The 22363-nt window shown below is 53.3% G+C and overlaps 3 protein-coding genes across 6 annotated transcripts; 2 read left to right on the top strand and 1 right to left on the bottom strand.

Moving 5' to 3' along the window:
* Positions 1-8620: 8620 nt before the first annotated feature.
* Positions 8621-10272, bottom strand: FGF21 (fibroblast growth factor 21). The gene is made up of 3 exons (XM_012754452.3): positions 9826-10272; positions 9606-9709; positions 8621-9021 (listed from the first exon to the last, which is right to left on the bottom strand). Exons 1-3 carry the CDS (start codon positions 10064-10066, stop codon positions 8731-8733), a joined length of 636 nt encoding a protein of 211 aa, XP_012609906.1. The 5' UTR covers positions 10067-10272; the 3' UTR covers positions 8621-8730.
* A 1364-nt stretch (positions 10273-11636) lies between these two features.
* Positions 11637-15951, top strand: FUT1 (fucosyltransferase 1 (H blood group)). 2 transcript variants are annotated; one of them, XM_012754451.3, is made up of 2 exons: positions 11637-11772; positions 12681-15951. In XM_012754451.3, the coding sequence occupies exon 2, from the start codon at positions 12683-12685 to the stop codon at positions 13781-13783; it is 1101 nt and encodes a 366-aa protein (XP_012609905.2). In that variant the 5' UTR covers positions 11637-11772; positions 12681-12682; the 3' UTR covers positions 13784-15951. The 2 variants fall into 2 exon arrangements, with proteins under 2 accessions (XP_012609905.2, XP_020138906.2); XM_020283317.2 differs by lacking the exon at positions 11637-11772 and adding an exon at positions 12038-12133.
* Positions 15952-16002: 51 nt separating this feature from the next.
* IZUMO1 (izumo sperm-oocyte fusion 1) lies at positions 16003-22321 on the top strand. Of its 3 annotated transcripts, none has more exons than XM_012754449.3 (10): positions 16003-17021; positions 17645-17950; positions 18753-18827; positions 19984-20070; positions 20320-20340; positions 20688-20768; positions 20947-21047; positions 21297-21450; positions 21694-21943; positions 22184-22321. In XM_012754449.3, exons 2-10 carry the CDS (start codon positions 17716-17718, stop codon positions 22287-22289), a joined length of 1110 nt encoding a protein of 369 aa, XP_012609903.2. In that variant the 5' UTR covers positions 16003-17021; positions 17645-17715; the 3' UTR covers positions 22290-22321. The 3 variants fall into 3 exon arrangements, with proteins under 3 accessions (XP_012609903.2, XP_075849323.1, XP_075849324.1); XM_075993208.1 differs by having other exon boundaries at positions 22121-22321; XM_075993209.1 differs by lacking the exon at positions 19984-20070.
* Positions 22322-22363: the final 42 nt, after the last annotated feature.

The raw sequence follows: 22363 nt of genomic DNA, 5'->3' as shown, positions 1-22363 counted from the left end.
GGAGGCCCAGGTGGGAGGATCGCTTGAGATCAGGAGTTTGAGACCAGCCTGAACAAGAGCGAGACCCCATCTCTACTGAAAATAGAAAAAATTTTGGGGGGGGGAAGCATGGGCAATATATGTAACCTTAACACTTGTAACCCCATAATACGCTAAAATAAAAAAAATAAAAAATAAATAAAATAAAAAAAAGAAAATAGAAAAAATTAGCCAGGAGTGGTGGCATGTGCTTGTTGTCTCAGATACTCGGGAGGCTGAGGCAGGAGGATCGCTTGAGCCCAGGAGTTTGAGGTTGCTGTGAGCTAGGCTGACCCCATTGCCTTCCAGTCTGGGAGGACAGAGTGGGATTCCGTCTCAAAAAAGAAATAAATAAATACATAAATAAAAGGCCTCATTGTAATCATTTCTCCCTGACAATTCTACAATTTAAAGCTATTTGGGGGACAGGTGCGGTGGCTCACCCCTGTAATCCTAGCACTCTGGGAGGCGGAGGTGGGTGGATTGCTCGAGGTCCGGAGTTCGAAACCAGCCTGAGCAAGATCGAGACCCCTGTCTCTACTACAAATAGAAAGAAATTAATTGGCCAACTAAAAATATATAGAAAAACTTATCTGGGCATGGTGTCGCATGCCTGTAGTCCCAGCTACTTGGGAGGCTGAGGCAGGAGGATCGCTTGAGCCCAGGAGTTTGAGGTTGCTGTGAGCTAGGCTGACGCCACGGCACTCTAGCCCAGGTAACAGAGTGAGACTCTGTCTCAAAATAAATTTAAAATATAAGGCCAGTTTCGGTGGCTCACGCCTGTAATTCTAGCACTCTGGGAGGCCGAGGCGGGCGGATTGCTTGAGGTCAGGAGTTCAAGACCAGTCTGAACAAGAGTGAGACCTCGTCTCTACTATAAATAAAAAAAGAAATTAATTGGCCAACTAATATATATAGAAAAAATTAGCCGGGCATGGTGGCGCATGCCTGTAGTCCCAGCTACTCGGGAGGCTGAGGCAGGAGGATTGCTTGAGCCCAGGAGTTTGAGGTTGCTGTGAGCTAGGCTGACGCCATGGCACTCACTCTAGCCTGGGCAACAAAGTGAGACTCAAAAAAAAAAAAAAAAAAGAGTCTAGTTGTTTTCCAGAAGGCCCCTCAGTTGGAGTTTGTTTGATGTTTCCTCATGATCAGATTCCAGTTAGGCATCTCGGTCTTTTTTTTTTTTTCTTTTTTTTCCCACTGCCCCCTGCCTTACCAAAACATCAAGCATGTCCTATCCCCTGGTGGTGTGCATGGCACCTATTTTGTAAGGTATATCCTTCCCCTCCTCCTTTTCTTTCTTTTTTTTTTGACACAGAGTCTCACTCTGTTGCCCAGGCTAGAGTGAGTGCCGTGGCGTCAGCCTAGCTCACAGCAACCTCAATCTCCTGGGCTCAAGCGATCCTCCTGCCTCAGCCTCCTGAGTAGCTGGGACTACAGGCATGCGCCACCATGCCCGGCTAATTTTTTCTATTTTGGTAGAGATGGGGTCTTGCTCTTGCTCAGGCTGGAATTCCTGAGCTCAAACGATCCACCCGCCTCAGCCTCCCAGAGTGCTAGGATTACAGGTGTGAGCCACTGCGCCCGGCCTCCGTGTTCTTAATCTTCCCAAATCCTGCTTTTCACCCCCCAACCTCCCACCCCCCAAAACCACCAGGTAGAGCAAGTAGGATAGCAAAAGCAAAAGCTCACAAGCAATATCTTTCATAAAACCAGATAACAAAGTCTCCGCACAAGCCCAGGAATATAAATGGGTAGTTTCATGTCACCAAAGGCCAAGGAAGAGAAGCCATGCGGGAAGGAAAGGTAACTAGGAAAGAACGAGAAATGGGAACTTCCCCCAAGCGTGGAGAGGAGAGGACTTAAGAACATCCGTCGAGTCTTGGGGGGCCCCATCAGTAGGTGACTTGGGGGGCCACGGACAGGCTGGAAGATTCTGAGGGGCTCTGGGTCACCAGGGATCTCAGAAATGCTCACGTTGCCAACCGGTTCTGGAAGGACAAAGCTCCACGCTGGCAAAAACTAACAAAACCAGGACCCAGACTAATCTTGGCAGGAACTTGGGGCTAAAGGAGAGAGAATTTTCCAGGAATTGGTGGGGGAGGAAGTACTGGAGAGGTGGCTATGCTGAGAGGTTGTTTTTTTTTTTTTGAGACAGAGTCTCATTCTGTTGCCCCAGGCTGGAGTGCCATTGCATCAGCCTAGCTCACAGCAACCTCAAACTCCTGGGCTCAAGCGATCCTCCTGCCTCAGCCTCCCGAGTAGCTGGGACTACAGGCATGTGCCACCATGCCAGGCTAATTTTTTCTATATATATTAGTTGGCCAATTAATTTCTTTCTATTTTTAGTAGAGATGGGGTCTCACTCTTGCTCAGGCTGGTCTCGAACGCCTGACCTCAAGCGATCCTCCCACCTGGGCCTCCCAGAGTGCTAGGTTTACAGGCTTGAGCCACCTCGCCCAGCCCCTTGTATTATATTTTAAGTTTTCTTTAAAATTTTTGAATTTCCTATATTTATCAGTCCCCGTTTGTAATATTGCATTCTATATGTAATTTGCATCAAGGAAGCCACGTTGGAATAAGTTTGTTTTGTTCTTAATTCAGACTTGGGCACCTCAAGCTAGGGTTTTCATTCATTTCTTCACATGAATGATCTTTTGCTCTAAGTGTGAAAATGTTGGAATGTGCATGTAGACCTGCACCCAGCAGTCTTACCTGTGATCATCTGTTTGATCTTAGGGAGATCACGTAGTGTCTCCATGGGTCAGGTTCCCCATCTGTAAAATGGGTATCCTGTTAGAACCTGCTTCGAAGGGCTGTTGTGGAGCTAAAAAACTGAACATGCTGGCCAGGCACGGTGGCTCACGCCAGTAATCCTAGCACTCTGGGAGGCTGAGGCAGGAGGATCGCTCAAGGTCAGGAGTTCGAAACCAGCCTTAGCGAGACCCCGTCTCTACTACAAATAGAAAGAAATTAATTGACCGACTAAAAAATCAGCTGGGCATGGTGGCGCATGCCTGTAGTCCCAGCTACTAGGGAGGCTGAGGCAGAAGGATTGCTTGAGCCCAGGAGTTTGAGGTTGCTGTGAGCTAGGCTGACGCCACAGCACTCACTTTAGCCTGGATAACAAAGTGAGATTCTGTCTCAAAAAAAAAAAAAAGACTGAATATGTTGAAAGTGCACTGAATCTTGCCATGTGGTCAACACTCAACAAGTGGCACATGCTGTCATTGTCCATGTTCTTGTTGTTTTAAAGGCCAGTTCCTAAGCAGGTGCATGTAATCCTAGCACTTTGGGAGCCCAGAGCGGGTGGATCGCTCAAGGTCAGGAGTTCAAAACCAGCCTGAGCAAGAGTGAGATCCCATCTCTACTAAAAATAGAAAGAAATTAGCCAAACAACTAAAAATAGAAAAAATTAGCCGAGCATGCTGGCAGGTGCCTGTAGTCCCAGCTACCTGGGAGGCTGAGGCAGGAAGATCACTTGAGCCCAGGAGATTGAAGTTGCTGTGAGCTAGGCTGATGCCATGGCACTCTAGCCTGGGCAACAGAATGAGACTCTATGTCAAAAAAAAAACCCAAAAAACAAAACAAAAAAAAAAAAAACGATGGCCGGGCGCAGTGGCTCATGTCTGTAATCCTAGCACTCTGGGAGGCTGAGGCGAGCGGATTGCTCAAGGTCAGGTGTTCGAAACCAGCCTAAGCAAGAGTGAGACCCCGTCTCTACTATAAATAGAAAGAAATTAATTGGCCAACTAATATATATAGAAAAAATTAGCCAGGCATGGTGGCACATGCCTGTAGTCCCAGCTACTCGGGAGGCTGAGGCAGGAGGATCGCTTGAGCCCAGGAGTTTGAGGTTGCTGTGAGCTAGGCTGGCGCCATGGTACTCACTCTAGCCTGGGCAACAAAGTGAGACTCTGTCTCAGAAAAAAAAAACAAAAAACGAAACCTAAGCAGGTGGGTGGCGCTGCTCGTGGTCTCTGCAGCCCAGGTTGTTGTGTTTATCCTACCTTGTTTCTTGGGTGTTTCTCCCACCTCCACGATGGATTCAAAGAGAACTGGGCAGACCCCCCCCCCCACTCTGTTCCTCAAGCCCCAGCTGCTCCATGCTAAGAAGTTTGCTTTTCTGATACTGGGGCCATTAGGCAGAAGGGAGGATGGTAACTTGACACAATTGGACCTGCCTGGCATGTGGCAGCGGATCAAATGATTAGGAAAGGGTCTGATATTCACCGGAAAATAGCAGGGATCTGAACATGCTCTCCTGGGCAGATAGTCCTGCACAGCACAGAATTTTCCATTGGTGGGGGGCGCTACATGGTTTCACGTCCTTAGAGATAAGGGCTGCAAGAAGGAAAGAAGGTAGGCGGTGGCTGACGCCTGTAATCCTAGCACTCTGGGAGGCCGAGGTGGGCGGATCCTTTGAGCTGAGGAGTTTAAGACCAGCCTGAGCAAGAACAAGACCCCATCTCTACTAAAAATAGAAAGAAATTAATTGGCCAACTAAAAATATACAGAAAAAAAAATTAGCTGGGTATGGAGGCACATGCCTGTAGTCCCAGCTACTCAGGAGGCTGAGGCAGGAGGATCGCTTGAGCCCAGGAGTTTGAGGTTGCTGTGAGCTAGGCTGAAGCCACAGCACTCTGGCCTGGGCAACAGAGTGAGACTCTGTCTCTAAATAAATAAAATAAAATCTAATAAAAAAATAAAAAAGAAGGCAGGAGGGAGAGGCTGAGTACAGGCATGTACAGGTGTATTGAGCCTTGCGCCAACAACCTGTGGCTCAGACAGACGGATAGCACCCAAGGCTGGGAAGATCTAATCGTGCTGGGACGTGCATGTTAAATCCATTCCAGTATTGTGATCTCATTATGACAATGGATATCTTCTCCAGTGGAGGTTCCCATACTGGAGAATGTGTCGTATCACCCGGAGTGCTTGTTAAATGATGAGTGGCTGAGCCCATCTCACCAGGGGTTTGCAATTTTAAATAAATAAATAAATAAGGTGTGTGATTTATTTATTTTGTGGGAAAATACTCATAATACAGAATTTACCATTGGAACCATGTTATAGTGTACAATGCAGTGGCATTTAGTGCATTCACAACGTCGTGCAAGCTTTGCCTCTAGGTCCAGAACATTATCATCGTCTCCAAAGGAAACCCCATAACCATTGAGCCACCGGCCCCTGTGCCGGATTGAATTGTGTTCCCCTAAAGGGATGTTCATGTCCCGACCCCAGGTACCTGTGCGTGAATGTGACTTTATTTGGAAATAGGGTCTTTGCAGATGTCATCAAGTTCAAATGAGGTCACAAGGGCTGAAGGTGAGCCCCAATCCCCTGACTGGTGTCCTTTACGAGAGGGGACTTTGCACACACGTGCAGACAGGCAGAGGGAAGGGGCGGGAAGGCCAGAGCCGAGGTTGGAAGGGCGCATGCCCAGCCGCAGAGCACCCAGGACTGCGAGCAAGCGCCAGAGGCTCCTCCCCTAGAGCCTTCTGGGAAAGCATGGCTCCATGACAGCGTGATCTTGCACTTTCAGCCTCCAGCATTGTGGGAGAACAAGTTTCTGTTGCCTTAAGCTGCTCTGTTAGTGGTTGTTACAGCAGCCCTAGGAAACTGTCACTCCCCGTCCAGCTCGACCACCAGCCCACGGCAACCCGGAGTCAGATTTCTGTCCCTATGAATTTATCTATTCCTCAGAATATTTAATTCAATAGGGCCAGGGGTCCAGAATGTGCTTTTCGTTTCTTTCTTTTTTTTTTTTTTAGACAGAGTCTCGCTTTGTTGTCCAGGCTAGAGTGAGTGCCGTGGCGTCAGCCTAGCTCACAGCAACCTCAAACTCCTGGGCTCAAGCGATCCTCCTGCCTCAGCCTCCCGAGTAGCTGGGACTACAGGCATGCGCCACCATGCCCAGCTAATTTTTTCTATATCTGTTAGTTGTCCAATTAATTTCTTTCTATTTATAGTTGAGACGGGGGTCTCGCTCTTCCTCAGGCTGGTTTCGAACTCCTGAACTCAAACGATCCGCCCGCCTCGGCCTCCCGGAGAGCATGTGCTTTTCTAACACGTTCCCAGAGGACGCTGATGCTGCTGGTTCAAGGCCACACTTGGAGAACCGTCACCCTACAGCACGACAAGACAACTTATAGCATCTCGACTTCACCCAATCTCTACAGACCATTTGGGGTCCGGGTTGCAGGCAACCAAAGAGCAAACTAGAGCCACCCGGCCCTTGCAGCTATCACTTGAGTCTGGGATCTCTACCAATACATTCAGCCCAGTTCAACATTGAATCGATTCCAGTCTGGTCCCGCCCATCCCCAACAGCTAGCTGCAGGAACCCTTCCCAGACTGACAGCCGGGTTCGGGTCAGTATCAATGGGCAATGTCTTGTGATTCTTTTGGTGCATATTGTACCCCTCACTGGCCACACCTTGCATCTTGTCCTGTGGAGCTGGCCAGGAGCTGAGTGTGGACAGAGGTGTAGCAGCAGCAGGAGGTGTGGTTTGCACCCTCGGGCCAGTCCACGCTTCCTGCAGGGCAGCACCTTGGGGAAGGCTCCCAGCCTGCTCAGGTGGGGAAAGCTCTGGACTATGAAATTCCTCTCACTCAAAACCTTGGAATTAAAATGAAGGGTTTGAGACCACAACTCCCAGGAAGCTGCAGTGGCTGGGGCTGACCCACGATCCCTGGGAGGTGTAGTCTAACTCTTTTCCTTTCCTTTCCTTTCCTTTCCTTTTCTTTTCTTTTCTTTTCTTTCCTTTCCTTTCCTTTCCTTTTCTTTTCTTTTCTTTTCTTTTCTTTTCTTTTCTTTTCTTTTCTTTTCTTTTCTTTCTTTCCTTTCCTTTCCTTTCCTTTCCTTTCCTTTCCTTTCCCTTTCCTTTCCTTTCCTTTCCTTTCCTTTCCTTTCCTTTCCTTTCCTTTTCCTTTCCTTTCCTTTCCTTTCCTTTCCTTTTCCCTTTCCTTTCCTTTCCTTTCCTTTCCTTTCCTTTCCTTTCCTTTCCTTTCCTTTCCTTTCCTTTCCTTTCCTTTCCTTTCCTTTTCCCTTTCCTTTCCTTTCCTTTCCTTTCCTTTCCTTTTCTTTTCTTTCCTTTCTTTCTTTTATTTTTTGAGACAGAGTCTCATTTTGTCGCCTGGGCTACAGTGCCATGGCATCAGCCTAGCTCACAGCAACCTCAAACTCCTGGGTTCAAGCGATCCTCCTGCCTCAGCCTCCCGAGTAGCTGGGACTACAGGCATGCGCCACCACGCCCGGCTAATTTCTTCTATATATTTTTAGTTGTCTGGCTAATTTCGTTCTATTTTTAGTAGAGACGGGGTCTTGCTCTTGCTCAGGCTGGTCTCCTACTCCTGACCTCAATCGATCTTCCCGCCTCGGCCTCCCAGAGTGTTAGGATTACAGGCGTGAGCCACCCCAGCCGGCCTTTCCTCTCTTTCTTCCCACCTGGAAATGACTTCAAGAACAACATGGAAATCTGGACTATGGGAGGGGAGGGGGACCAGGCAACTCTCCTGTTGGGATTGAATTCCATGATAGTCAATTACTCTCCAAAACTCCTAATGTGGGGGCGCCTCGATGGAGCCTCGGCGGCGTCTCAGTGGCACAACAAGAAAAGAGTCCCCCCCCCTTCGTGTGAAGTAGGGTGAGGCAATTAGCGAACAGCACACATCTGTTTATACTCATACCTCCGGTTATCTCTTGGGTTGTGGAGACAGGCAAAAGGGAGGTGGGATGCGCAGGGATCGCGCAGAATACAAAGAAAATTAATCACTTCAAAGGTCAGCTCATGACCAGCGCGTGATTAGTTTGTGCGTTGCTAGGGCCCTTTGGGGGGGGGGGATAAAAGGCACCCCGCAATTCAGGTCGGGGTCCTTGCCTGCGAGAGTGGCCACTGCGTTGGTGCTCTGGGGCTTGGACCCTGGCTAGCCAGAAAATAAACCTCCTCTTGTGTGATTGCATCCTCAATGTCTCTGCTTTTCTGTCCGGTGGGGCTGTGGCAGGTCGATCCCTAACACTAAGTGCCTGGATGGAAGAGTTCTGATCCTGGGGCTGCTCTGTGACCCAGGCCTCCCAATCTCCAGCCTCTCCTCTCTCAGACCCTGGTGTCTAGGTCTTTATTCCCCTGTTCTTCTGGGATTCAGGTGTCCCGATGTCCAGACTCTCCAGGACTCGAGAGCTATCCTAGCACCGAACCCACCCAGAGGATCCAGGAGTCCTTGCCCCAGCTCTGAGGACCAAGACATCACCCCATGCCTACTGCTAAATGACCTAGGAAACTACACCTCCCATGAGGCTGTGGGTCTACAGTGTCACTTTTTAAAAACTCCCCCATTATTGAGGTGCCTCAGCGAAATAGTTCCACAACGCTAACGGGAGGTTGGGGGCAGGGGGTGGCTAATAAGTCCTGCTTGTGAAAGAGCAGGCATAGTCCTGGAGCTCTGGGGACACCTCGGCAGAGCAGAACACTGAGGCCCAGAGGGAAGCTGGAGCCTTAGCGCAGTGCCAGGGCAGGCGGACGGGGGTTTTCAGGGTCAAGGGCAGGCGAGGAAGCAGATCCCATTTCTTCCCTCAAACACTCACACGCACTCACTCTGATCCTCCTCTCTCAAGACACTTTATTATCTCAAGTAAGAAAAATAAAAAAATAAATAAGATAAATAACTCAATAAATAAAGAGGAGACCCAGTAACAAACAGCCTGCGGCTTCAGGAAGCATAGCTGGGACTTCGGCCCTGCGAAGGCCCCACCATGCTCAGAGGGTCCGAGGAGCCCACATCCGGGGGCTCCGGGGCCAAAATCCCTGGCGGGTCCGGGGGTGCTGGGGGCAGGCCTGGCAGCGGCAGGAAGCGGACTGGTCCCCGGGGCCCCAGGTCCCGGTATGGCGAACTGGGGGAAGGCAGGTGCAGCGGGAGGCCGTAGGTCTCGGACCAGTAGACGTTGTATCCATCCTCAAGAAGCAGCTCCCGGAAGCTGCAGGCCTCGGGGTCAAAGTGGAGCTAGGGGACAAAGGACAGGGATCAGAGACCCAGGACCCCTCCATGTTATCCTCCCTCAGGCCCAGGGGTCCAGGCCCCCCAGCCCTTCCTGCATGAAACAAAATACTTAAAAGCAGATTTCACCCCTCACCCCAGGGCAGGCCTGAAGTGCCCACCTCCCTGTCCTGACTTCACAGAGAAGAACATTCCAGCCCAGGGACCAGTTAGTGCTCTCTTAGGCCAGGCAGGGGGTCTGGCTACGACCCAGGTCCTGGTCACTTTACTGGCTATGGCTTCCGTGGGCGTCCCTGTGGCCAGCACGTGGCCAGGAGCAGAGGTTAAGGTGTCACGAGACTCGGCCTCTCAGGCCACTCTGCCATTCACGCATCTCGTGAATGGAGGCCAATGGTGTCTCTACCTGGGCCTCAGTTTCCTCAGCTCGCAAGCACCAATAACAAGAGCTCCAACCTCCAGAGGTGCAGGGAGCTTGGGGTGTGCAGAGAGTATAGACCCAAGTCCGGCTTGGGTGGATGTTTAAGACAGGGCGCCCCAGACTGTGGAGATGACACTAAGATGGCGGTGGGCTAGGAGGGCGGGGAACTCACCGATCCGTACAGGGCCCCGTCTGGCCTCTGGCACAGGAACCTGGAGGTCTTGACTCCCAAGATTTGAATGACCCCTGGCTTTAAGGCTTTCAGCTCCAAGAGACCTAAGGGGAAAAGGAGGTAAGGGCCTCAGAGGGTCTTCCCCGCCCCTCTGTCTGAGACCCAGGCGCCCTGGGCCCCAGGCCTCCCCACTCAGGACCAGGCCTCCCCCCACACTCACTCTCAGGGCTCTGTCGGGCGGCCCCCACCACTGTGCCGTCCGCCCTGATCTCCAGGTGGGCTTCTGTCTCCTGGATATCGTCTGTGTAGAGGTGCCGCTGCCGGACTTGGCCGCCAAATTGGAGGAGGGGGCTGGAGTCAGGGATGGGGTACGCCTGGCAGGCTCCCAGCAGCAGGACACCCAGCATGGGAAACCACAGTCCTGGGTGCTCGAACCCGGCGCCGGCCTCGTCCCAGCCCATCAATGAATGGCTCAGTCCTCAGGTGGTCGCAGGGGTGGGAGGCCGGAGACGCTGAAGGATCTAGAATCAGTTCCAGATCCGCTTGTCCAGGACGGCAGACTGGCAGGTTGCTGCTCTGGTGGCCTGAATGCCTGGGTCCTCTTGCTCGTGATCCCCAGCTGACAGGACACCCCAGGCTCTTGGGAGAGATGCAGAAGCTCCAGAATTTATACCCAGACAGGCCCGCCCTGTCACCCTCCCCACGCCTGACTCATGATATTTGACCCGCTTGGCGGGAGATAGGATTCCACCGTGGCCAGGGCGGCCCGGACAGATGATGCAATCTGGGGGTCCTTTGAGTCGGGGGCCTGGCCTCCTGGGTCTAGGGGATGAGGGAGATGAGGACCCGATTAACTGGGACCCAGGTGGAAGGGGCTGGGGTGGGGCCCCCTGGGTCTCAGGGAGGAGGGGGCTGGGAGCATGAAAAATCATCTCCTTGGCTCGCTAATGCAGATTGTGTGACACAAGTGGAATTTCTGTGACCTATCTGAATGTTTAGGTGTGGGGGTGGGGAGGGCAGTGGTCTGACACCGGGATTCATTGATTTTCAGGGAAACAGCAACTGCTACATGAACGAAGCGTCCTCAGCAGGGACACAAGTGTCCTGTCTTGGAAGCCTCCCACCTGGCACTGGGCCAATCTTAACCTCATCAACCCCTGTTCAGATGCTCAGACCCCAGCCGCGCCAGCCTCCTCCTCCCTGATGCAATCCTGTTGTTTCTTTCACCAGAGAAGCGATCTGAGAGCTGAGGCCAGAACAGGTGCTCTCAAAATAGCCTGGGGGAGGGCGGGTGAGAGTCTGTCGTTGGAGTTGGCAGCAGAGCCCGGCTCTGGAGGGGACAGTTAGACAGAGGGAAGAAGGGTTGGTTAATTTGTTGGAGCCCGTAAGGGTGCAGGGCCTGGACCCCTGGGTCCGGCCAAGGAGGGGCTGGGCGCCAGAGTTCTGAGTCTGGAGAAATGATGGTCCAATCTCCAGTAAATCCAGCGAAATTCCCGGGCCTTCGCCAGGACTTATCTTGAATGCACCGGCCGGGCCGCCCGGGCGGGGCGGGTTGGCGCGAAGAGGGGCCCCCGACGGCGGAAAAGGCTTCGGGTCTGCGGCGGCGCAGGGGCTGTGGTTCCTGGACCCGACTGCCGCGGCCTCTGCAGGAGGCCGGGAGGACAAACCCTCTTCCACTCGGGGTTTCCCGTTCACGGTCTCGGTTAAGGTTGCCTGGGTGGTCTGGGAAGCAGCAGCTGGGCGCGGGGCCCTAGAATTCCCACAAGGCAGGCCTGGGGGCCGGGACCCTGGACTTCGAGTGTGGACGGCGCGGGGAAGGGAGCCGGGGCGCGGGGGGCGCGGGGCACCCTCAGATCGGGGTTTTCGCGCCGCCGCCCAGGAGCCCAGGAGGTCGCCCATCGCTCGCGCGCAGCCCGACAAACAGGTTCACAATCCTCCCGCAGGATTCGGCGCGGGGCGGAGGATGTCCCCTCCCTGCGGGCGGGGAGTGGCGGCCGGCGCAGCGGCTGGGGCGTGGCCGCGGTCTGCGCACCGGGGGACGGGCGGCGGCCGCTCAGCCTCGGCACGGAGGGGACCGGGCGACGGGGCGGGACTCACGGCTCCAGCATCGCGGCCGGCGCCCGGGGTCCGGATCCACGCGAGGATGCGGCCGCTGCTGGGAGGCCAGGTAGGCTGCCCGGGGGAAGCGGGCGGCGGCGAGGCGGCGGCCGGGGCGCGGTCCACACCCGAGTGGGCAGCGGAGGGGACAGGGCCACCGCCCTAGCCTGGGGAGCGCGGCTCGGCGCCAGGTACGGGGCGGGGCTCCGCCCGGCTGCTACCTGCGGGGCCCGGGAGGGCGGGGGCCGCCCACCTCCGCCCCTCCCCGCGCCCTCGCAGCCAGTCGGGGCGGGCGGCGCGCAGGGGAGGGCTGGGGGGCCGGGGGACGGCCTAAGGGGTTCCGGGGACGGCCGGATGTGAGCTGCCTTTGAGGACGGCGCGCTCCGGCCACGCGAAGCCGCCTGTGGGCCCGCCACCCGCGAGGAGCTCAGGTGAGTGCAACTGCGGATGGCTGAGCCCGGGAGGTGCACCCTGACCTCTTCGCACTAAGGCCCTGGGAGTCTCCGCCACCTCCCAGCTCCTGCTGTTGCGGCACCGTCATCCCACATCCGGTCCGGTCCTCCATCCTCTCAGGCTCTACCGCAATGGCGCTTCCCACCCCCTCGGTGGTGGCTCTGCCCCTCACGGCGGGTCCTGCTGAGACACGGGTTGGTGGCATAGAGTCCAATTTCAGTGCACCTGACGCAGGGGGAGAGGCGAGATTCCCAGAGGTGGGGGGAAGGTGCTGGAACCTGGACGCCGGCTATTTTGGAAACCACCACTGCTCACTTCTTCCGTCCCTGGCCCCCCGAGATTCCAAGCCTCTCCTCCCAAGAGCTGGGATTCCAGCTCCCAGCCTCCACGACCTCAGCCCCTGGGGCCTAAAACCTGTAGCTTCCTCATTCCCCGGAACTGAGTAGTCCTGGACCCCAGGCCTCTCCTCTCTGACCTTCCTCCTCCGCTCTGAGTATGTGCTAACTCACGTTTCCTCCCCTGCAGCCATGTGGCCGCCCAGCCGTAGGCAGCTCTGTCTGGCCTTCCTGCTAGTCTGTGTGCTCTCCGCAGTCTCCTTCTTCCTCCATATCCACCAAGACATCTTCCGACACGGCCTAGACCTGTCTGTTCTGTGTCCAAACCGCTACCTGGCGACACCTCCAGTGGCCATCTTCTGCCTGTCGGGTACACCACTGGACCCCAACACCTCCTCTTCCTGTCCCCAGCTCCCTGCCTCCCTCTCAGGAACCTGGACTATATACCCAGATGGCCGGTTTGGTAACCAGATGGGGCAGTATGCCACCCTGCTCGCCCTGGCCCAGCTGAACGGCCGCAGGGCCTTCATCCTGCCGGCCATGCATGCCACCTTGGCCCCGGTGTTCCGCATCACCCTGCCGGTGCTGTCGCCGGAAGTGGACAGCCGCACGCCTTGGCAGAAGCTGCAGCTGCATGACTGGATGTCAGAGGAGTATGCCCGCTTGAAGGATCCCTGGCTCAAGCTCTCTGGCTTCCCCTGCTCTTGGACTTTCTTCCACCATCTTCGAGAACAGATCCGCAGTGAGTTCACCCTGCACGACCACCTTCGAGAAGAGGCCCAGAGTTTACTGAGTCGTCTCCGTCTGGGCCGCACTGGGGACCGACCGAGGACCTTCGTGGGTGTCCATGTGCGCCGTGGGGACTATCTGGAGGTTATGCCTCAGCGCTGGAAGGGTGTGGTGGGTGACCAAGCCTACCTTCGGCAGGCCATGGACTGGTTCAGGGCACGGTATGAAGCCCCTATTTTCGTGGTCACTAGTAACGGCATGGAGTGGTGCCGGAAAAACATTGACACTTCCCAGGGTGATGTGATCTTTGCTGGCAACGGGCAGGAGGGCGCGCCGGAGAGGGACTTTGCAGTGCTCACACAGTGCAACCACACCATCATGACCATTGGCACCTTCGGCTTCTGGGCTGCCTACCTGGCTGGTGGAGATACTGTCTACCTGGCCAACTTCACCCTGCCAGACTCCGAGTTCCTAAGGATCTTTAAGCCAGAGGCCGCCTTCCTGCCTGAGTGGGTGGGCATTAATGCAGACTTATCTCCCCTCTGGACAGCTACTGGGCCTTGAGAGCCGGGAAACTTTGTGGAATAGTCTGATCATTCCAGAACCGGTGGTACATGTCTCCAGAGACCTAGCACCTTCTGGAGAAGTTTATGGTGGTCCTGGAGCAGGTGGACACCCATTTCTAAAGCGATTCTAGTTGGGCAGACTTGGAGAGAAGGGGAAGCTTTCTGGAACTGCCTGAACATTCTAGAAGCAGCAGTAGAATATGTTGGCAAATGTCTGGAGAGGCTCTTGGCAGTTCTAGAAGCTGCAGTGCCCACCTGCCCCTGTCTAAATACTTCTAGATGCAGCGCCCAGGAACAAGGAATACTTCCTCTAGTGTTGATCATCCTGGTCTTTTCTAGAAGAGATGTTAATTCTCCCCTGGGTCCTCAGAAGCCTGAAAGAGCTCATGGTGTGTCTAGAGCAAGCCCTGCCAGCTCCTCCTCTGTGTCTCTGGAGTGCTTCTGGGAGGGGGGATTTGTTCTAGAGAGAGCCAGGTCTAATGCCTGTGAAGAACCCTGAAGGACCCTTCTAGAGGGAATGGGGTTCTGGAATTCCAGAAAACTTACATAAAGAATCTAATGAATGTAGGCCGGGTGTGGTGGCTCACGCCTGTAATCCTATCACTCTGGGAGGGCGAGGCAGGAGGATTGCTCAAGGTCTGGAGTTGGAGACCAGCCTGAGCAAGAGCAAGACCCTGTCTCTACTAAAACCAGAAGGAAATTAGCTGGACAACTAAACATATATATATAAAAAAATTAGCCGAGCATGGTGGCGCCTGCCTGTAGTCCCAGCTACTCGGGAGGCTGAGGCAGGAGGATCGCTTGAGCCCAGGAGTTTGAGGTTGCTGTGAGCTAGGCTGACGCCACGGCACTCACTCTAGCCTGGGCAACAGAGTGAGACTCTGTCTCAGAAAAAAAAAAAAAAAAAAGAATCTAATGAATGTATAACCAGAGGCTCAACACCCCACCATTGCCAGAAAGATTGGGAGGGAAGATAAACTATTGCAGTGGACATCCTGCTCTGCCTCTAGGCACTGGAAAAGCTGGGGTAGGCGGTCAGCAGAGCAGAACTCTCTTCAACCTCTCAGCCCCTAAGAAAGTGTCAAAGAAGGCTGAGCATGGTGGCTCACGCCTATAATCCTAGCACTCTGGGAGCCGAAGGTGGGAGGATCACTCAAGATCAGGAGTTCAAAACCACCCCAAGCAGTGAGGGTTCGGGGGTAGTAGACAGGCAAGGATGTGGAAGTGGGGACAGCGACAGCTGCTAAAATACTGCAGCTTCTAGAGCACAATTTTCTAGAGATCCAGAGACATTTTTTTTTAAAGCTCAAAAACTGCCAAAGACAGGAACTGTGGATGTTGAATCCAAGTTCAGACCAGGTGCAGTGGCTCACGCCTATAATCCTAGCACTCTGGGAGGCCAAGGGGGGGAGGATCACTCAAGGTCAGGAGTTCAAAACCAGCCTGAGCAAGAGTGAGACCCTGTCTCTACTAAAAATAGAAAGAAATTAATTGGCCAACTAAAAATATATAGAAAAAATTAGCCGGGCATGGTGGCGCATGCCTGTAGTCCCAGCTACTCAGGAGCCTGAGGCAGGAGGATCGCTTGAGCCCAGGAGTTTGAGGTTGCTGTGAGCTAGGCTGATGCCACGGCACTCACTCTAGCCAGGGCAACAGAGTGAGACTCTGTCTCAAAAAAAAAAAAAAAATCCAAGTTCAGCTTGCCTCTCAGGATTAAGGAAGCTGACCCTCCTCTGTAGGTGGGCTGCTGAGGGTCTGAGATCTGTATCTTGGAAGACAGCAGGCATCAATAAACATGCCCTTATGGGCCTGCATAAAGCTGGGAGGCACTGTGCTCTTTGCCAACCACTGGCAAGGTCCTGAACTCACAGAACCACTAAATCTGGCTTTGGGCAGGTCTGGGATAAAAGGATCCAGCCCCAGAAAGGAGCACAGACAGGGTCTGGTGGAGGAGGACCCGATACTTGACTCAGATTTCAGAAGCCCCTTGCTGCTTTTTGGAGGGTGAAGGAAGATACCTTTAACACAGTCAACTCTGATCACATCCCCCATCCACACATCAAACCCAAGCCTCTAGTCTTCTCAGGGAGTTTCAGGGCACCATTCCCAATTCAGCTGTCACAGGTAGAAGAGTGGGAGGTGTGAATTAAAAGTCCATATCACCAACCCCTGTCTCTGCAGCATTTTTGGAGGTGTGTGTGTGTGTGTGTGTGTTTTGTAAGAGGGGAAGCCAGGCAGCTTCCAAGGGCTTTCATTACTCGTAATGTCTCAGGGTGTTCTCCCTACTTAAGTTTGTGGATAGACTTGAGTGAGCTGTGGTCCCTGTTTTTCTGATTCCCTGTTTCAATCACACAGAAAAGTAAGGACAGAGATATCTTCCAGGACCCAAAGGTCTGGGACCGTTAGTATTAGCCCGCAGACCTCTCTTCCCACGAGGACCTTCGTATCCAGCCCCATAGTCTGGGAAGAGAAGGTGTCTAAGGGGGTGACCAAAGAGTATAATCGTTGAACTACATTTCCCATAAAGCTAAGGAGGAGGCGGGACTAGTCTGCCATCGAGAAAGAGGCCCAATGGCCTTCTGGGAGTCGTAGTCCTAAGGTTAAAATATCTGCTTCCTGCATCTCTGTGGCTCCACGCCGGTTTCCAAAGGGCAGGGAGCATTTAGCCGGAAGCCTGAGTCCTGGGGCCATGGGAAGGGTGGAAGCTAAACGCCAGAAGCCCGTTGCCTGGCTCTGGAAACCGGAGCACGCTGGTAACTTTCCTTTTCGGTAGGCACTGGGAAGTAAGTTCCAGTCTGAAAAGCCGGCAGCCTCTGTGACGTCGTGGAGCGAGGGCGGGGCCTCCCTTTGTTTCGGTCCAATCCGATTCCGAGTTGGGCTTCTGGGCGGGGCCAAGGGAAACCCCAGGAACTATCTCAGGAAATTAGGGACTCCACGTGGGAAACTCAAAGAGAAAGGCTGCAGGTTTCTCGCAGACAGGGACCTTCCGTGACTCAGACCCCAGTGGAAAACTCTGTTCCACGCAACCAATTCACTCTCGTCCCAAACAAAATCCTTAATTTTAGCCATGGGAAAATATGAGAGTAGAAGGTTGTGACCCCGGCTTCCTCTTTAAAAGCCTTCGGAACCTGGACTGGGCTCCTCAGCGAGCCCTAGTGTTTGAAGGCACCGCCCAAGTCGGGGATCGAGGTCGGAGAGCGGCTGTTGAGGATGCATCGCTGCTCAGGGTGCATCAGGTCTCCTCCCTTTCCTAAGAAGGGTGTGCCCTGCAAATTGGGGGTCCGTTAGTCTTGGGGAAAGGTGGACAACCGCAGCATGGAGGGCGGGATGAAGTCATGCTTAAGTGTGTCGGGTCCCCAGTTTAGGGACTCGGAGTTTGTTTTGGTTTTGAGAGAGTTCTGAGTTTGATGATATCCTGGTTGGTTCTGTATTAAATGGTTTATTTCGTTTGGGCATTGAGGTTTCAGCTTGAGCTGCAAGGTTTTGGGGTGTGGGGGGGAGGGTAGTGCCTCCTTGATACACTCAAGGTTTGGAGTTTAGGATCACATCAATTTGGGGAGTTGAGAATCCTGTAGTTTGGGAAGGGGTAAACCGGGTGGGGAATTCCAGTTCCTGAATTTGGAGACGGGTGAGTGCCTCCTGTTTAATAGTTTGCTGACCTGTCAGTTGGAGTGCAGTGAAGACTCTAAATTAGGGGTTCCCTGGATTCAATTTCACACTTTGGAGGCATCCATTGAAGGATATCAGTCCTCTTCATTTGGAGATTTCCTGAAGATCCTTGTATGGTAGTTTGGGGACCTGGTGGATGGGGGTCTAAGTTGGGGCTCTCTGAGATGAGCTTTGGCTTCTCTTTGTTTAGCGTTCACCTGCTCTTGGTTTAGAGAGAGGAACCTTCCTGACTGTCTTCGAGGACTACGGCTCTTGGTGGCAATGAGACCAAGTTTTGCCCTCCTGTTGGCAGCTCTGGCCCGCTGCCTGCTTCCTGCTGGGGGCTGTGTCACGTGTAGCCCCTTGATCGAACAGGCACTAAAGTCCTTGAAAGAAGATTACCTGCCTGGCCACCTGGATGTCCAGCATCACCAAAATGTGATGGAAAGGGTGGAAAAGGCCATAAACGATTTCAAGGACTTGCCACTTGATGCGAATTCCTTTATGGGGGCCGTTGGTGAGGGCAGGGCAGAGAGCAGATTCCGGGGTCCTGGGAACAGAGAGGGCTGGGGCCAGGGAGGGGGGGGAGGAAGGGGCTGGGAACAGGTCTCCTGGGTGCACCAACAGAGAAGGCTGCGATTCTGGGCTTCCCTAGGGCTAGTAAATACTGTTTTCCTTACATTTATTTATTTTTAGAGACAGGGTCTCACTCTTGCTCAAATTAGTCTCAAACTCCTGTGCTCAAGGGATCACCCCACCTCGGCCTCCCAGAGTGTGGGGATTACAAGCGAGAGTCACCGCACCCCGCTGTAATAATTATCTTACCCTTTATCTGACAATTTTATATACAACTCCCAGAAGGCTAATCCTTAACAAGGCCTACCCTTGCCCCATGATCTCATGGGTATTTCTTTTTTATTTTTGGAGACAGAGTCTCACTCTGTTGCCCAGGCTAGAGTGAGTGCTGTGGCGTCAGCCTAGCTCACAGCAACCTCATACTCCTGGGCTCAAACAATCCTCCTGCCTCAGCCTCCCGAGTAGCTGGGACTACAGGCATGTGCCACCATGCCCAGCTAATTTTTTCTGTATATTTTTAGTTGGCCAATTAATTTCTTTCTATTTTAGTAGAGATGGGGTCTCGCTCTTGGTCAGGCTGGTCTCGAACTCTTGATCTTGAGCGCTCCTCCCACCTCAGCCTCCCAGAGTGCTAGGATTACAGGCGTGAGCCACTGCACCCGGCTGACTCATGCATATTTCTAAGGCTGGGCGGGCCAATGAGACAGTAATGCTGCAATCTGGGGTTCTATCTCCCCCCACAGATGAAGCCACACTGAACAAGGCATCCTGGAGTTTGCTGAAGGATCTGAACCGAATCACCGACAGTGATGTAAAAGGTAAACAGACCCAGGGGGCTGGGGGCCCCACTATCTCTCAGGGAAGCCACTGCTAGTGATGTGTGGTCTCTTGGTCAGACTGCTAGCTTCAAATTCCAGCTCTGCCACTTCTTAGCTGTGTGGCCTTGAGCAAGGAACTATGAAGCTTCTTCAGCTCTAAAATACTCTAAAATGGGCCTTTCATCTGCAAAATGGAAAGGAAAAAAAAAAAAAAAAAAAAGAAAAGTAAAATGGGCCAGCATGGTGGCTCATGCCTGTAACCCTAGCACTTTGTGAGGCTGAGGTGGGAGGATCGTTTGAGCTCAGGAGTTCCAGATCAGCCTGAGCAAGAGCAAGACCCTGTCTCTACTAAAAATACAAAGAAATTAGCTGGACAACTAAAAATATATAGAAAAAACTAGCAGGGCATGGTGGTGCATGCCTGTAGTCCCAGCTACTCGGGAGGCTGAGGCAGGAGGATCGCTTGAGCCCAGGAGTTTGAGGTTGCTGTGAGCGAGGCTGACGCCACGGCACTCTAGCCCGGGCAACAGAGTGAGACTCTGTCTCAAAATATAAATAAATAGGCGGGGCGAGGTGGCTCATGCCTGTAATCCTAGCACTCTGGGAGGCTGAGGCGGGCAGATTGCTTGAGGTCAGGAGTTCAAAACCAGCCTGAGCAAGAGCGAGACCCTGTCTGTACTATAAATAGAAAGAAATTAATTGGCCAACTAATATATATAGAAAAAATTAGCTGGGCATGGTGGCGCATGCCTGTAGTCCCAGCTACTCGGGAGGCTGAGGCAGAAGGATCGCTTGAACCCAGGAGATTGAGGTTGCTGTGAGCTAGGCTGATGCCACGGCACTCACTCTAGCCTGGGCAACAAAGCGAGACTCCGTCTCAAAAATAAATAAATTAATTAATTAATTAAATTAAATGCTCTGAAGTGGAGGGCATACAGTGCCTTAGTTCCTCAGTTCCTGTGAACATTAAATGTGTATTGCTTAGCCTAGTGGCCTACTAGCCAGCATTATGTTAAATGGTCAATTTCAGTGTCTTTACCGGAGAAAGCCAGGTTTTGCAGACACAGGCAAACTTCCGGCCTCTCATATCTGAGCTTGGGGGCATGGGGTGGGGGCTGGGGGGTGAGAACCACTACACCATTCTGTTTCTTCCCAGGTGAGCTCTTCGTGAAGGAGCTATTCTGGATGTTGCACCTGCAAAAGGAAACTTTTGCCAATTTTGCTGCTCAATTCCAAAAAGAGGGTGAGGGAAGATGGGAGTCTGGGACCCCAGCCCCCTCCTTCCACAACTCAACAGTCCCGATCCTGAGCCCTTTGCTTACTTCTCTGAGCCCAGTTCCTCTGCTGTCCCAGATTCCTGCTCCCTCGAACCCAAGTCCTTCCATCACAAACCCGAGTCCAAACCCCAGCTCTTCCCCCAACCCTCTCTTCCATCTTTTTTAATTTAGAAATCTGACTGTCATCTCTCTCTCTTTTTTCCCTTCGGAGGCAGCTTATTGTCCCAACAAATGTGGTGAGTCCGGTTCGTGAAAGCTGGCCCTCTACCCTTCATCCCTGCCCCTCGAATACCCAATCTCCCCCTTCCCTTCTTTGGAACCTGCTGTTTTTTTCATTCTTCACGTCCGAGAGATTCCCAGGTCTCCAATACTTTTTGTCCACCTTCCATTTCTGGGGGAGCGGGTCGTCTTCTACTTACACTCTTTACTGAGCCTTGTTTGAACCTGCTTCCTACCCAGGTACGTTCTGGCCCTGTCCCTCCTAAGGATTTGTCACGTGACCCGGCCCCAGCCCACAGCCCTGCCCTCTCCTTTTAGTCCTGCCCTTCCACCGGCAAATACAGCCTTGACCCTGCCCCTTCAGGTACGATGTATCAGACTCTGATCTGGTGCAGCAACTGCGAAAAGCAGATTCATGCTTGTCGGAAGTCCTCCAACTGCGGAGGTGAGAGCTGCACCCAGTAGGAGGGGTTGGTGCAAGAGGGGTGGGGCGAGATCAGAGACTGAGAAAGCTGAGATGGAGATAGCAGATCAGAGAAGGTGGGGGTCCGACCCAATGTAAGGGGGTTAAGGGAGGGCAGAGAACCACGAAAGAGTGTCCCACAGTCGTCCCTCATCCCCAGAGCGCGAAGTGGTGGTCCATCAAATGGAAGACATGATCCTGGACTGTGAGTTGAGCTGGCATAAAGCCTCAGAAGGCCTCACCTCTTACAAATTTTACAGGGTGGGGTCCTCAACTCCTGCAACCCTTGAACTCCCTCGTCTATCATGTCTGTGTGAGCTCCTTGGCCCCTAGATCCACTGGCCTGCACCCATGACCCTCATGACCCATGGTCTCTACTGACCCCTGGGGACCCCATACCCTGACCGTGGACTCCCATCTCCTGCACCAAGGCCCCGTGATCTTCTCACCCCTGTGCTCCCTGAACCCCTAATCCCCCAGGCCTCTGTGACCCCTTGAGCTTGGGTCTAGGTTTGGGCAAACAACACTGAGGATCTGGTGACCACGGGATCAGCGTCCACCCTGACCAAGCCCATGGTGGATGCAAAGGATGCAGGTCGTTACCGCTGCGAGCTGGGCTCGGTGAATTCCAGCCCAGCCACCATCATGTATTTTAATGTCACAGGTCAGTGCTGTGGGGTGGAGAGAAGAGTGGGATTCCTGGTCCAGGAGTTTGGGGCCAGCTCCAGGGGGCGTGGACTTAGCTATGGGGGCGTGGCTTGCCATTGGGTGTGGTTTTCTGCCTGGGGCGTGGTCTCTGGCCGCATGCGCAGTAGGAGACGAGCGCTCCTGCAGAACTCTGTGCGGGCGAGCTTACTACCTTTGCGGTTCCTGGAGACTGCTCTCCTTTTTGTCCCTTCTCCATTAGTGTTGCCCAAACGGGGTGAGGAGGAGGAATCGTCACCAAACGCTGTAACCCAGGGCAAGGACGATAGACTGTTATCAAACAATGTAACCCAGGGCAAGGAGGAGACACCGCCACCAAACACTTCACCCTCAGATTGGTACGACATACCAGCGTTCAACACACCTCTCCCGGTCGAGAAGACGCTGAAAGTCCGCCTTGCAGGGCTGCTGCTCTGGGCCTCGCTAGTGCTCCTAGTCAGCCTCCTCTTCATGTGAGCACCCCACTGGCGGAGGCGGACTTGGAGTGTGGGCGTGGGGTTCCCCAGTACCCAGCGCAGAAGCAGGTCTGGAAGCTGCTGGGGACAGAGAGCCGGACTTCCACTGGGGGCGGGGCGGGCTTAGGAGGGGGACTCCCGAGGCGAGGCTTAGATTATTGCAAAATATTTCAGATGGAGGACGGCTGGGAGGGGTGTCCCGCACTCAATTAGTACCTAACCTGGATCCTCCCCCAGCATACTGTGTCAAGAGAAGGTGATAAATTTCATAAAGTCACTGTTCCGCTTTGGCAAAAGACCTGCTGAGCACCCTCGGGTTCCAAAGGAAAAGGGCAAAGACTGAAGGAGCCAATAAAGATTTATCTTGTTGTCTAAGTATCTGACTCACTCCTCCGGATTGATCCTAACTTCTGGTTT

Source organism: Microcebus murinus, chromosome 16 (assembly GCF_040939455.1).
Source record: "Microcebus murinus isolate Inina chromosome 16, M.murinus_Inina_mat1.0, whole genome shotgun sequence".
Lineage (NCBI taxonomy): Eukaryota > Metazoa > Chordata > Mammalia > Primates > Cheirogaleidae > Microcebus > Microcebus murinus.
The sequence above is the reverse complement of the archived record's forward strand: the minus strand, read 5'-3'. Positions and strand labels throughout refer to the sequence as shown.

Excerpts from the sequence above, each read along its gene's own strand:
- FUT1 (XM_012754451.3), top strand. The coding sequence starts at position 12,683 with ATGTGGCCGCCCAGCCGTAGGCAGCTCTGTCTGGCCTTCCTGCTAGTC.
- FGF21 (XM_012754452.3), bottom strand. The coding sequence starts at position 10,066 with ATGGGCTGGGACGAGGCCGGCGCCGGGTTCGAGCACCCAGGACTGTGG. Across the intron at positions 9,710-9,825 it reads CGCCCGACAGAGCCCTGAGA|GTCTCTTGGAGCTGAAAGCC; the intron begins GTGAGTGTGGGG and ends TTTTCCCCTTAG. Across the intron at positions 9,022-9,605 it reads ACGGGGCCCTGTACGGATCG|CTCCACTTTGACCCCGAGGC; the intron begins GTGAGTTCCCCG and ends TTTGTCCCCTAG.
- IZUMO1 (XM_012754449.3), top strand. The coding sequence starts at position 17,716 with ATGAGACCAAGTTTTGCCCTCCTGTTGGCAGCTCTGGCCCGCTGCCTG. Across the intron at positions 18,828-19,983 it reads CACCGACAGTGATGTAAAAG|GTGAGCTCTTCGTGAAGGAG; the intron begins GTAAACAGACCC and ends GTTTCTTCCCAG. Across the intron at positions 21,451-21,693 it reads CATGTATTTTAATGTCACAG|TGTTGCCCAAACGGGGTGAG; the intron begins GTCAGTGCTGTG and ends CTTCTCCATTAG.